Source organism: Zerene cesonia, unplaced genomic scaffold (assembly GCF_012273895.1).
Source record: "Zerene cesonia ecotype Mississippi unplaced genomic scaffold, Zerene_cesonia_1.1 Zces_u008, whole genome shotgun sequence".
In the NCBI taxonomy this organism is placed as follows: Eukaryota; Metazoa; Arthropoda; class Insecta; order Lepidoptera; family Pieridae; genus Zerene; species Zerene cesonia.
Window position 1 is genome coordinate 1,314,431 of NW_024045138.1, and position 13,961 is coordinate 1,328,391.

General features: G+C 43.7%; 1 protein-coding gene across 1 annotated transcript in view; it reads right to left on the reverse strand.

Annotated features, from left to right (window-relative positions):
• Positions 1-13,961, reverse strand: part of LOC119839090 (dystrophin-like) — a 92,950-nt gene that overhangs the window by 46,868 nt on the left and 32,121 nt on the right. Inside the window, exons 23-33 of the mRNA XM_038365282.1 lie at positions 13,370-13,663; positions 10,307-10,933; positions 8,503-9,702; positions 7,914-8,153; positions 7,405-7,572; positions 6,586-7,107; positions 5,840-5,977; positions 5,449-5,603; positions 4,903-5,035; positions 4,455-4,748; positions 28-129 (exon numbers count right to left, since the gene is read on the reverse strand). Of these exons, the coding sequence (XP_038221210.1) occupies positions 28-129; positions 4,455-4,748; positions 4,903-5,035; positions 5,449-5,603; positions 5,840-5,977; positions 6,586-7,107; positions 7,405-7,572; positions 7,914-8,153; positions 8,503-9,702; positions 10,307-10,933; positions 13,370-13,663 (3,873 nt within the window). The remainder of the gene's footprint in view (positions 1-27; positions 130-4,454; positions 4,749-4,902; positions 5,036-5,448; positions 5,604-5,839; positions 5,978-6,585; positions 7,108-7,404; positions 7,573-7,913; positions 8,154-8,502; positions 9,703-10,306; positions 10,934-13,369; positions 13,664-13,961) is intronic.

A 13,961-nucleotide genomic window follows, 5' to 3' on the forward strand; every position in this document is an offset into this window, starting at 1 on the left:
CGTGCGGTGTGGTGCGGTGCGGCTCACCTCGGCGAGGCGGAGCGCGAGGCGCGCGAGGGGCGCGGGGCGCGCGCGCGGCGGCAGCGCGGCGGCGCGCGCCACGCTCGCGCTGAGCTCCTCCTGCCGCGCCTGCACACACACACACGCGCGCGCACGTCAGCTTACTGCACACTAGCATTCTATCCGCGACTTCACGCGCCTTACTTTTGGAGTAGTTCAAAAGAAGTCATTACAAATATGAACCTTCCTCTTGAATCACTCCATTTAATCTATAAAAAATCCCATCAAAATCCGTGGTATACTTTTAAAGATTTAAGCAAACACAGGAACGGATAGAAAAAGCTACAGTTTTTTATACTGTTTAATGATGAATGAATGATGAACACATAAAACTTCTTTTACGCGTGGCTTTGTCGCGTTGCATTGGAAGCGAACTTAAATAATAACCGATACTAAAGAATTCCTTGGAAAAAGAAACAAGAAATAATTTTGTCAACCCAGCTCCACGTTTCGGAATAATGTAAACTATAATAAATACTAATAATAAACTAAACTTCATAAATGAACACAACTCATTACAAGTTTCGGTTATTTTTTTTATAACTAAAGATACTTTCCGTCAACTCCACAACACACGCTAAACAATCAACTTTTCCTATTGTTTAAATCGGTCAAAAATAATTTGAATCTTTTTTAGTCCCTGACAAATTAAAAATAACGGAACCCCAACAAACGCAAACCGCGCGTAAAGTTACCAACGCTGGCACAATTAGACGCAAACAGCGCTGTTCGTCTATCCGTTTGTCCAGCGCCCATTAAACGTGGGATGACTTCGATTTCCGCTGTTGACCTTACTTTGTAAACACTGGCCAGCTTTTAGCTCTCCAATTTCTGACCTGGACGCGGGATTTTGTAACGTTTTAAAATAAGTTTAGACTGTATCAGTGTTCTTGTAATAAACGATCGATCGGAAGCAATAACTATTGCACGTACTTCAAACAATTAGTAGCTATAAGGTACTATAAGGTAATACATCTAGAATTAAACCTTTAAATAAAAAAGCGTTCAATTATTATACTTGTTGTCCATTTTTGAGATTATTTTATATAAATTTGTGTCTTATCAATAGAATTGTATATTTACAGTGACAAATTAGTAGCTCGTTATAGGACCATTGATATTATCGATAGTATTAATTAATGGCCCTATCGTAGAAAACGACCAATAATTTCTGGGCCTCGTGAAATAATTTTTGTGTTAAACCACGAAATCACACATGTCACAAAACCCGAATACAAAAGTACATTTACCTGTTTTGATGTTTGAGCAGAGCGTAATTCAAACTCGACCAAAACAATGTACAGTGGAATATCACACGCGTCGCCAACCACACTCGACACGATTTTCATTCAATAACTTTCAACACTTCGAAATTGTTCACACTAAATGATAAATCGAGATAAATCCACGAGCAAATACAAATGAACACTAAGTATATTTAGCTTTAATGTGAAAATTTACCATCTAAATGCAAATTTGATCTCGTAGAATTGAGCAATTACTGATCAATTTCAATCTTAAACTCATTGTAATCTGCACAATAAAAATACTTTCCAAAAATCACGACAAAACAAACACACACGAAAGCGATGAACAGACTAAAGCTAACCGACGAAAATTCATTACATCTACGCGAGGATATAATTCAACCTATTTCCAACTCACTACGTTTGTAATAAAATCCATTTTGCCCTATCGCACTACGCCAAGTTACGTCTCTAAGAACACGGGGAACGAATTCCCAAAACCAGTTATCCTAATTCGAATATGAATCTTATCCAGCTAGAATCAGAGTCGTATTCCGTGTAACACAGCAGCGGTACACAGGACGGCAGCCGCAGCGCGGCGGCGGCACGCGACGCGGATATTCGTACGTCCCAGAAATAGCCCGTGTCTCTACAATGCGAGGAAATCTAAACACTTCACACTATTTGCTTCCATATACAGATCGCTTTTAATAGCCGGGGAAAGATATTTGTTTATTTTCTACTCTGGCTACCGATCTGAGATTCGATTTATAACGGTCGTGATTCAATTGTCATGTAATTTGAAGATATGTTTCGATGCTTTCCTGAATGTTTACCGCAATGTGGATTGAATTACACTAATCACACTATATTATAAATGTGAAAGTTTGGTGATACGATACTTTTTATTCCGATGCTCCCTTGAGATAAAACAGGAATCTTGATATCCGGGCGAAGCTGGGACGAGCGTCTAGTGCTTTATAATAAAATTCAACTGATATTTAAAAGAAATAACATGTTATCTTTTAATAGAGCGACGACGGAAAAATTGGACAAAATATTGTACACCCAGCACCTCGTGAATAAAATTTCCCGACATTACTGAATTTCTCGGGGGAAATGTATGAACCTCGCCTTCCAGGCTCGCCGCGCCACGCGGCAACCGAACCGGCACCCCAGAGAGCGCGAGCTAACCAAACCCTTTCGCACATACGTATATTATAATATTTTATTGCATTACACTTCCAATACTACATATATTGAAATTGAAAGAATGAAAGAGATCGCAAAAGTCTTATCCTTCTCGAGAACAAATTCGAAAAAATACTCAAAATAAACCTCAACACTCGAGCAGCGACAAATGATGTACCTCAACGATACTCAGTATGATCAGCGATGTCCTAATAGCAAACGAATATACAAACACACGACTTAGGTTCTTAGCACCCACATACCTTTAAGAGTGATATACAGATTAAAAACATTACACTTTTACAAATATATAATTAAGTGAGCAGTCGGTGAAAGCTATTCCCTAACAGGTAATTGGCAAGAGCTCGCGAGTCCGCCCGCGACGCCGGCGACACATCCGCGATTCTGCATTTCATTTTATTGCTTTTCAAACTCATTTTTGTATATTTCTATCGCCGGATATGTTCAAACAAATTAGCAAATCGCATCATCCTCTTTATCATGTTACTAGTTGCGCCCCGCGGTTTCATCCGCATAAGTCCGTATCCTATAGGATTATCGGGATAAATAGCCTACCAAATTTCATTGCAATGGGTTCAGTCGTTTTTGCGTGAAAGAGTAATAAACATACACATATCCTTACAAACTTTCGCATTTATAATATTAGTAGGATTGTAGGATAGGATATTAAAGCTTAAATAATAGAAACAACATTTGGACCTTCTGGCGATATCAAAATAATAGATCACATGTAGGTAGCTACAGGTGATTCTTCCTAAATGTAAAATGTCGTATTTGTTCGCATCGAAAACAATTCAATTTCATGATTTTGCACGTTTCATTTATTCCTACATATTATAAATCTACATTAAACTTTAATTACTCTCTACGCTGGACAGAATATAAAAGCAATTTTCATATCTCCAGAAGCAGTGTCCCTCATATAAATCCCCGCGACGGCGCGCGACACCGGCTGCAGCCATTAGTCTGTCTGTGTGTCTGTCTGGCTTCCGGCCAATAGCCTGCGCCTTAGCGATTCTACTATAACAGGAAACCAATAACAGATCATACTTTGCACAAGTCAGTCTAAACAATGTTTCACTACAAAATTTTGACTTTAAAATGTTTTCCTTATGTTCAATTTATTAATATATTTTATGTATTATTTATTTAAAAGAATTCGCACGTGTGACTGTCTTTTGAAACATCAAATCAAATTCCAAAAATAACATATATAATAGATTGAGCACAGCGAGAACGTTAGAAATAGCTTCAAAGCCTCACGATCGACCTTGCTAATATCAGCATTAGCTCAATAAAGATGAGGTCACTTAACCAAAATTAATTCGATTTTAACCGAATGCGAAATTGACACCTAAACAACGAAACAAACAAGTACAAGCTAATTACAACTTTAACCCAATAGAATTAAAACTCAATGATCAATTATCTCCTCAACGGCCATAGCAGAAAGTTTTCATCCTTATTGTCGGGGCATAAGATCCATTTTAACTTGGTTTATGTTCTGGCAATTGGCCAAACTCAAAGGTCCGTGTCACCGCTCGTCTGGCGCCACTAAGTTAAACCGTCAATATTACTCTGAGCCGACTTTTGCGAACACTAATTTCGAGTTATTTCACTAATGTCTGTTACATAATTAATGCTATGAAAAAAGTGTAAGTCGTCTGTCGGGATGAATTTTCTTCCGTCCATTAATTTTTATTAAATATTACAGTACTTTTTCATCGGCAAAGACACGGACTCGGATTTTGTTAAGCGAAACATGTTTGAATACTTTTATCAGAAGTTATTTTAATTTTTCTTTTATTGTCTTGTTTTAGTTACCTATAATAGGAAGTAAAATTCTAATTGTGTACGTAGTATTCCAGTGTATGTGTATTTGTGTGTGTGGTGTGTGTGTGGGTACGTGTGCGTGGTGTGTGTGCGCGCACTGACCCGCACGAGCGAGAGGCGCACGGCGAGGCTGGTGCTGTCGGCGGGGTTGGCGGCCGTGGTCTGCAGCAGCTCGGCGGCGCGCTCCAGCGCCTGCGCGAACTGCGCCTCGTGCGCCGCCCCGGCGTGCGCCGCCCCGGCGGGTGCGCTGCGCAGGCGCCGCTGCAGCAGGTGCGCGCGGTCGCCGAGCGCGTGCAGCTGGTCGAGCACGTCGCGGGCGAGCGCGCCGGCGCACGCGCGCACGACGCCGCGCCCGGCCGCCTGCGTGCGCGCCGCCTGCGCCGCCGCCGCCGCCGCCTGCGCATCACTCGCTCGTCAGTGTTAAAGGCTCGCGACAATTTCGTGTCGGGGATCGATATATATATATATATATATATATATATATATATATATATATATATATATAGAGTTTGACATTCCAGTAACGTTACAAAACGATTGGACGGCGCACCCTCTGCTCCAAGTCGGCGAGCCGCTGCGGGTCGGGCCCGGCGTCCAGCTCGCGCTCCAGCGCGTCCAGCTCCTCGCCGCCGCTCTCCAGCGCCGCGTACAGGCTCGCCCACGTCTCCTGGCAGCGGGTCCACCTGGACGCATGCACCACGTTTTAAATTATTCCAGTTTATTTCCAACTTTTTTGTTTGTTTCGAATAAGTTATTACTGTAAAATATACTAAATTTATTGTGGTAGTCGAGCATACTTCAGCACGAAAGAACGGCATGCTATAGCATACTGCTGTGTTTCGTTGGGTGAGTGGGGAAGCCGGAGGTCCATATCCTTATTCCTTACCCTTCCTAGTCCTATCCCTTATTCCTCTCGTCAATCCTTTCTCAATCCCTTTCCAATTCGAAGTCGGCAATCTATTTGTAGAGGCGTATGGTCTGCAAACGATCTTACGCTTCTCCAAATGTTCATGGGCGGTGGTAGCGCTTACCATCAGGCGACCCACCAGCTCCATTGCCGACGGTAACACAAAAAAAATAGTAGTACTCCTCGTACCGCTCGTGGCGCTCGCGGAAGGCGGCCTGCAGCGCGGCCCAGTCGCGCCGCAGCCGCTCGGCGCCGCGCCGCGCCCGCTCGCCGCCGCAGCGCCGCCGCGCCGCCTCCGCCTCCTCCACCAGCGCCTCCGCCTCGCCCATCTGCGCCTTTATTTTCTGCACACAGGCAAACGTACGATGGAGATGAAAGTTCGAGCGAAAACACAAAAAAAGTCGGTGCTACGTAAAGTCGGTTCACTGATGATAGTTGAACGTGACAACCGATTTTGCCTCTTGCCGCTCGTTCCGCGCTCTCGCTTTTGCACTCGAGCCTTAAATGGAACGCCTCAGTTGTCACGTCAAAACTAAAATGTAAAAGTATAGGGCAAGAGTAGCAGGGAGCGCGAACGTACGGCGAGCGCGTCCTCCTGCAGCGGGAAGTCGGCGAAGTCGGGGCCGGCCAGCGGCGGCGCGCGCAGCGCCGCGCCCGCCGCCGCCAGCGCCGCGCGCGCCGCGCCCGCGCGCCGCACCGCCTCCGCGCCCTCCGCCTCCTGCCGGGACACCACCTCTGGTTACATCATCCCTAAATTGTGCATTTACTCAGATTCATTTTCAGTGCATGTTTCATTAAACGGCATTAACAGTCATTGTTTTTTAGTATTATTTGGTTAATCTACACTGATAACATAAAGCAGAAGAATTTGTATTTTTCTTTGTTTATTTATATAACAGCTAGTGATTCATAAAATGACTAAAAACAATATACACCACGAGATTGTGCCATTAAAGTTTGATTCGCTTAAAATATTTGACACAATACTATTATATATGCAGTAAAAAACTAACGAAAAATTATTAAATATAGTTTGACTGTTAGTAAAAGTTACTGCTTCCTTCAGACTCAAAAGTTTATTACCGTTCGAAAGAAAAGGATGAACTTTCGGTGACACGCCTACATTGCAACGCCCCAACGCACGCTTATTCAAAAAAATAAATAAATAAACATTGAACAAACCTTAGGTGCGGAACGTGTCAGCTTTCGGTTCCAGACCCAAACCTGTACTTTTTTCCGGTTATCCGCCCCGTATCAACAAAACTTGAAATAATAAGAATGATACGATAAATTTGTACGCAACACGTTGAAGCAGAAGCCGCCCACCTTGCCCTTCTTGTCCTTGTCGGCGAGCGCGGCGTCAAGCGCGTCGCGCGCGCGCGCGTACGCGGCCAGCGCGTCCGCGGCCGCGCGCTCGGGGAAGGCCACGCGCTGCGCGCGCAGCTCGCGCACCAGCTCCTGCGCGCGCTCGGCCTCGGCCTCGCCCTCGCCCTCGCCCTCGCCCTCCGGCGCGTCGGCGCCCTCGCCCGCCCGCGCTGCCGGCGCCCCGGGCGCCCCGGGCCGCGCCGCCCGCGCCGCGCGCTCCAGCTCGCGCGCGCGGCTCCGCAGCCGCTCCGCCAGCGCGCCCAGCTCCACGATCTGGTCCTCCGCCTGGATGGCGGCGTTGCGCTTCAGCTCGATCTCGGACATGACGAGCGACCACTTGTTGCGCAGCTTGTCCTGGAAGTGCGTCTGGATGTACTCGGCGAGCTGCGGGTCCTCCTTGTGGCGCGCGTACACCAGGCTGTCGCCGCGCGAGATCAGCGCCGCCGCGTCGGGCGCTATGGCGCCGAGCTGGTTCTTCAGGATCTAGAAATGCACGAACGTATTGCTACCGTGAGTGGAAAGGATTTCACTTATAGCGAAGCCGCTATCGAGATTCAATATCAAGTTTATTTTTATGTTTAAGCATATAAATCTAAATCATATTACGCATGTAAGTATTACATTCCGTACGTGAAAAATTCATTTCCAACTATTTCCGAGGAATACCAATTTGAGCCTTTCTCAAACTAGTCACGAGTCTCAATATATGAAATATAGAAAAAGACAGAGCATTTTTTTTGGTTCAAATGTAAACAAGTGTAAAGCAGGTGCGGTGCGCACCTCAAGCCGCTTGGCGGGGTCGCGCTCGCTGGCCACGCCGCCCAGCGTGAGCAGCATCACGTGCAGGCGCCGCGACATGCGCTGCGCCTCGCCCTCGAACTGCGCCAGCTCCGCGTCGCCGCCCGCGCCCTCCCCCTCGCCCTCGCCGCCCTCACCCTCCTCGCACACCTAGCGGTACAACATCATTTACAGAAAAACAAGAACAGAGTACGATTAAAAAACAAAAAATTATCTTTCGATCAGCAATTAAAAAAAAGATTTTTTTTTTATTTATTTTCAACCGTCTCTAAAAATGGAGGATGATTTCAATACAGTTTTTCTTTTATTCCTCGTTGTCATAGTTTCACCCTGTCAAAAAGGTTTGGGTGAGCTGATTTTAACAATTCTTTTATTTAAAAACTGGTGCCTTCCGTGTGGTCGGATTAAAATTTAATCTAGTTCTGACGATTTTAAGGCGGTTGTTGAAAATAATTAATAAAATTTAAAACATTTTTCCCCCGCGGACTGACCTGGGCATAATCATCCATCTTGTTATACTTGTCACTCTTTCTGTCCGTGCTGACCGGGATGTGCGACCTGTTCGCCGGCACTGAGCCGGCCGACACGCTCTTATCTTCCTCCAGAGCATCACTTTCTGGACTCGGCTTAGGCGACATGGCCACCACCTGCACTTGTTGCTTGGAGTCTTTGATCGGCGTCGAGGTGGCCGTCGGTTTTCTTTCATCGAAATCTGATGCCGAAAGTCGCACCTAAAATATAGCCAGTGTAAACGTAGTTATCAGTTGAATACTCATTAACTAAGAACTTATAACCAAATTGGATAAAAACTGCTGTTTACATGTTAATTATCTTAAACATGAAATCCTTGGTTTTTAATTCATTTTAAACAAAACATTCGAAATTAGATTTTTCAATTAATTCGGTTTTTCTTTGCCTAATTATGATTTAAAAATTACTGTAGTACTTTCACTTGAATTATGAAATAAAATCAAGAAAAATGCAGGTCCCTATTTAGTTGGTACCTACCCACCTACCTAAATATTTAAGAGAACCTAAATATCTCCACTAAAGCCTATCTCAATCAACCGCATACGTTACCTTCGGCATATCTTCGACTTCAGAATAAATGACTTCCTCTTCTGTTCCGCCACTGCCTGACTTCCTCCGTAATCTCTCCAACGTTGACCCACTTATACCAACACCGACTTTCTTCACGGGTATATCATCCCTGATAATATCTATAGTTTCACTGGCTAACACTTCTGTAGCGGAAGGCTCGGGAAGCGCCGCTTGATCTTTAGGCACTTCGTCAAGAATTAAATACTCGTTAACTTCATCTCGCAACAGATTCTTTTGGACTTCTTTCTGTCGTAATGCTAAGTCATACAGAAGGGGACATTCAAGGGCCTCCGACTCATCCATGGGCGTTGGTGGAGGCGTTTTCAGCGACACGTCATTGTCTTCTACGTCAAGAGTGGGGATTAAATCAGGAACATCGTTTACTGTCACAGACTTTTTCTTCTCTTCACTGCCACTTCTATGTTTTAATATACCTAGCGTTGGTTTCATTCGCTCTTCGAATTTTTTTACTTCAATTACGAATGTTTTAGGCTCAGACCCAAAGTCAACTGAGGACCGCTTACCATTTCGTTCCTCTTTACTATCTTTTTCATCATCTGATTCACCCATAGACTCACCTTCGGTATCATCGATAATTTCAACCGTTTCCACATTTTGCGGAATAAATTCGACAACACTTTCAACTGTGTCTGATGGATATATTTCCATTGGCTCTATCGAACTGACGCTAGACTTCATAATTTCGTGCTCTTTCACTTCTACAACTTGACATGGATCTTCTTTCGGCTTGTCAACTTCAACAGTATGTTTTGGTTCGATTTTGTTATTAGATATTTGAGTGAATAAATCGCTGTCTTTAAGCAAATTGAATGTGCTACTGTCTTTCTTGGGCGTGCCGGGAGTGGAAGGCAATGAACTCATTACTGATATTGAGCCTTCAATAGAATCTATAGACATGTTACTCGTTACACTCTCTGACATTGGACTATCCGCTTTCTTTTGTCTTCTTTCCAAAGAAGACCCTCTACTTCTATTGCCACCTTCTTTGATCTCTTTCTTAATAGGAACAGGGCTTTTTAAGGCGAGGGGAATTTTAGATTTTTTCAACTCGGGCCGCTCTGTGTCAGGCGTATTAACCGGACTCTCTAACCGTCTCTTAATGGTGTCAGTAATATTCTCGTACGAAACTACGACCGCATCTACGTTAGATTCTTTAGCCTGCAACAAACCGGCCGCTTAGTGCTTCAAGTTAATGTTAGGCGCTTGTTATTTACGTGTTAGTCAACAGTCCGGTTTGAATGATGAATATAATGGTCATAGCATGATCCCAAAGCGTCCGATGAGTGAAAGCATGATCCCCACAAATCTCAAGCCCGTAGGTAGTGTCGATGTAAAATGGATCTTATGCCGTGATACATAAAGCTCTTCACACCACAAACCACCAACACCAAATCATTTATTTACAAGACACTCGGTATCCACGTATAGTGTTTTGTACATTAGAAGGAAAACACGTCAAAATCATTAATATTTTAGTATATTACACGGTTATAGAATCACACACTGGATGAAAAACCAAACTTACGTCATGAAACACCGCGAGACGAAGCGACCAAGTGCTATTGTGTATAAACAGTGAATTGAACAACAAAAGCAAGTGAGTAAAATAACCAATTCATTCACGAGAAACTACAAATTTTTCGTCAACGTTCCATGTACCATACAAGACTATATTATGTACATGAACAAACACAATGAATATTTAAAATTATCAATTGCTGTAAATATATGATCAATAATGGCTTCGTCCAAGAGCACTTACCGTGATTTTTTCGACAATTCTTGACCACTGTTTGCTGAGCGCTTTGTTGTCCATCGCCTCTACTTCGCTCGCTTTGGCACGAACCTCAGTTTTCAACAAATTCAACTTGGCCGCAGACAATGTCTCGGGACTCTCCAGCTCCTGGTCGATGTCGTTCAAGTATCGCTGCAGAGTCTCCACCTCGGTTTCCTTCTTCAGACCGTGTCGTTTCAAGTGTTCCCAGCGTTCGTTAATGTCGTCGATCTGTTTCCTGAGGCTCTCCAGGTGCACCGGGTCACAAATCTTGGTGAACTCCACGTAATTAGCATTCAACTTGTCTTTAATAGCTTCCATTCTGGACATCTCCAGTTCCAGCGTCTGCTTGCCGACGTTCCCGAGCCCCTGGAGCCAGGAAGTGAGGGATTGCAAGTCGTTCTGTATTTCCCGCGCAGTTAGTAGAGCGGTTTCCAATCTCGTTTTCGATTCCGTGATGTGTGCGCCCAGTTTATTGTACAGCTCTTTAAGCGTGTCTATCTTCTTGGAGAATTCTTGCGGTTCCGGCACGGATTTCTCTTCTACCATTTTTCGTCCAGTTTTTATGATGGACTCCACTTCCGATTTGATTTCACTAAGCGTTCGATAGAATTTCTGGGGGAAAGAACATACAAGCGTTAAAAGTTTGATAAATCTGTATTTTTTTGAGATAATCACTTAAATTAATACAATTTTTCATCAATGCTCACAATCAATTTATATAGAAAAACGGAAAAAACGACAAAAAAATAAACAGTATCCCATTTCATGGCGTGTATGTTTATAAAAAGAACTGCTTTCATGAGCGCACGCGATGAGAACTGAATCAATCGACCGCGGTCTCTGAACTATGAATAGCCTGTACTTATTTGTAAGTAGGAAAGTAACTCTAAAGTAACTTTTTTTTTATTTAACAAAAAAAAGACGAGGTAGTGGTGCAGTTGCAAATAAACCGCTCAACCGATGAGAAATTATGAAAGAATAGAAAAAATTTGATCACGAGGCGGGATTCGAACCCGCGTTTTTTGCCAAACGTTGCTATATCTTCTTGCTATATCGCTCGACTACTATTACGACACCAGTGACTGATATATCAATGTAATAATAAAAACCTTCAAATGTATAAGGGAACTAAATCCATATGGGAAATGATTATCACATGACGTAGTGAAGTTCACAGGCGCAAAGCGAGGACGAAATAAAATGTCACATTTTTCCCACAACCTGCACTCACTTTTGTTTAAAATACTCTTTTAAAGATATGTTCTGCCATATTATGACAACTGCATCCAAAAATAAACATATATGTTTATTTTTATGCAGCGTACGCAGATTATTCAGTGTTGTTATAGTCGTGTGTAGCACTGTCCCTGACAATCGATAGCCTAATTCATCCATTACCTATTGTCTGCACGAAATTGAACGTTTCAATTCGCTGAACCCAATATTTCCCTTATTGTGTCAAGTTGCTCACGTGTAATCTCAACATAATGTTGTGCTACATAATGAACGAGTTATACAAAGCTTCGTGTGACCATAATACATTAGGTTTACTAATATTTCTGACACCAAGAATTTCGTGTTGTAAAAATCGGTCGTGTGTCAGAAATACTCAGGTGATTTTTTTTAATATTGGGTACGGAACTCTATTTTTTGGACGTTTCTCAAAAGTGTTATATTGTCATATTTAATTTTTGTTTTCCTAAAAATAACCCCTTTATAATTAACTCGACGAGCGGAAATTATAGTACTTATAATACTTAATCATTATTAAAAAAAAAAACTACACCTCCTTCAAATTGTCCAAATTGAAATGGGACCATATGACATGTAACAGCTTATGAATATAAAAAAAATCACTACATTTGGTTTTTCCCTTTAGAACCTTTGGAACCCTAAAAGTGACACGTGAATAAGAGTTTAATTCCAGGATTGCTGAAGAACAAGGATTGAAAATAATAGAAAGGGCTATGCTTCTGGTGTTGCATTAGGGAACTATATACGTATATATTGATTCCTCAGTCTATAACTAAATGGCATCTCCGGCGCGGCGCCGCAGCCCTTCACGCGCACTATCACCATCTCGCTATCCTGTTCACTAACATCAAACCAAAGCGTTGTTTAGTAATTTATAGCAGCTATCCTACAACTTTTTGAAGATTTCCAGTCATTTTAATATCAGTTGTTTAATTTTTAAACACATTCACACAAAGCGTGCCGAAGATTAACACATTCACATAGTGAAACAGTGCTCCCTGAAACACCGGAGGCGTACAATCCTCTAACCAGAAACATTCACACAATCGCATACCGGATTAAGGGATTACGGGATTAAATCCTGCTTTACCTTCTACTTCACACGAAGCGAAACCCGTCCACAGTATCGCCCGATGTTTTCACGTAATCGCAACAACCTCATGTTGCACGACATATATATTTGAATATTATCACTTTCCATAAACAATTCTAACATAAACGAGGCGGGCTCGAGGCGGGTGAGGCGGGTGAGGCGGGTGAGGCGGGTGAGGCGGGCGAGGCGGGCGAGGCGGGCGCGCGCCGAGTGGACGTCGAAACACGCGACTTACAAATCGGTTTATGTTCTTACGCTAAGCCGGCATTGCAATGCGCCTGCCGCTGAATCAATACCTTATCAAGTGGCAGCTAAAATTCTTTGCTGACATCCATATAAAAACTACCGAGTCTACGTGGAAAAACACGCATGCGTTTTAAAGCAATTCTTTGGGTTTTTGAATTGAGGTTTAGGTCTTTTGATTAAAGAGTATTAATTATTGCATCTATTGATATCAGACTTTTTGGAGTAAGTGACTCATGTTTTAGTAAGAATTTTTAAAAGTGAGTGCAGCTCGTTGTGGACGTAATCCGAGTGATAGTTATAGGTATTTCATTGCTTGAATGTAGACTATCACAAAATTTAAATTTCCCTAGGCAACAATTAAAATAAATATTTTTAGGACGGTCAGAGCGCGCGGGTGGGGTGAGCGGGTGGGGTGAGCGGGTGGGGGGAGCGGGTGAGGGTGTGGGGTCGGTCACCAGGCAGCGGCGCAGCAGCGCGCGCACGGCGTCGGGCTCGGCGGCGCGCAGCTGCAGCTCGGCCGCGTCGCGCTGCACGCCCGCCAGCGCCAGCTCGGCGCGCCGCAGCCGCTCGGCGGGGTCGGCGGGGGCGGGGCCGCGCTGCCGCTCCGCCTCGAGCAGCTGCGCCTGCGCGAGCTGCAGCTGGTCGCGCAGGCGGTCGGCGGCGTGCGGCTTGCCGGCGGCGCGGTAGGCGGCCACCTGCGCCTGCACCTCGCGCACGAGCGCGTGCGCCGCGCCGAACTCCGCCTCCACCTGCGCGCGGACGGTACGATCCTTATGTTTATAAATAATAACCGTGAAAAAAAACTCGTTCTTAGGTAGTAACCAAAGTGGAATATAAATGAAGATAAATCATATATATATTTACATTGCTTAATTTCTAACATTCTGTAATATAGAGTGAGATGACTATGTTTCAATGAAGTGTTGGCAAAGGCTCTTCTTTTGTAACAGTTTGTCAGCATAAAGCATGTAATTTTTTCTACGTAGTCTTTTCATGAATATAACATGTATTCTTTGTCTTTGTGTCCTATATCATTGTTCTATATTC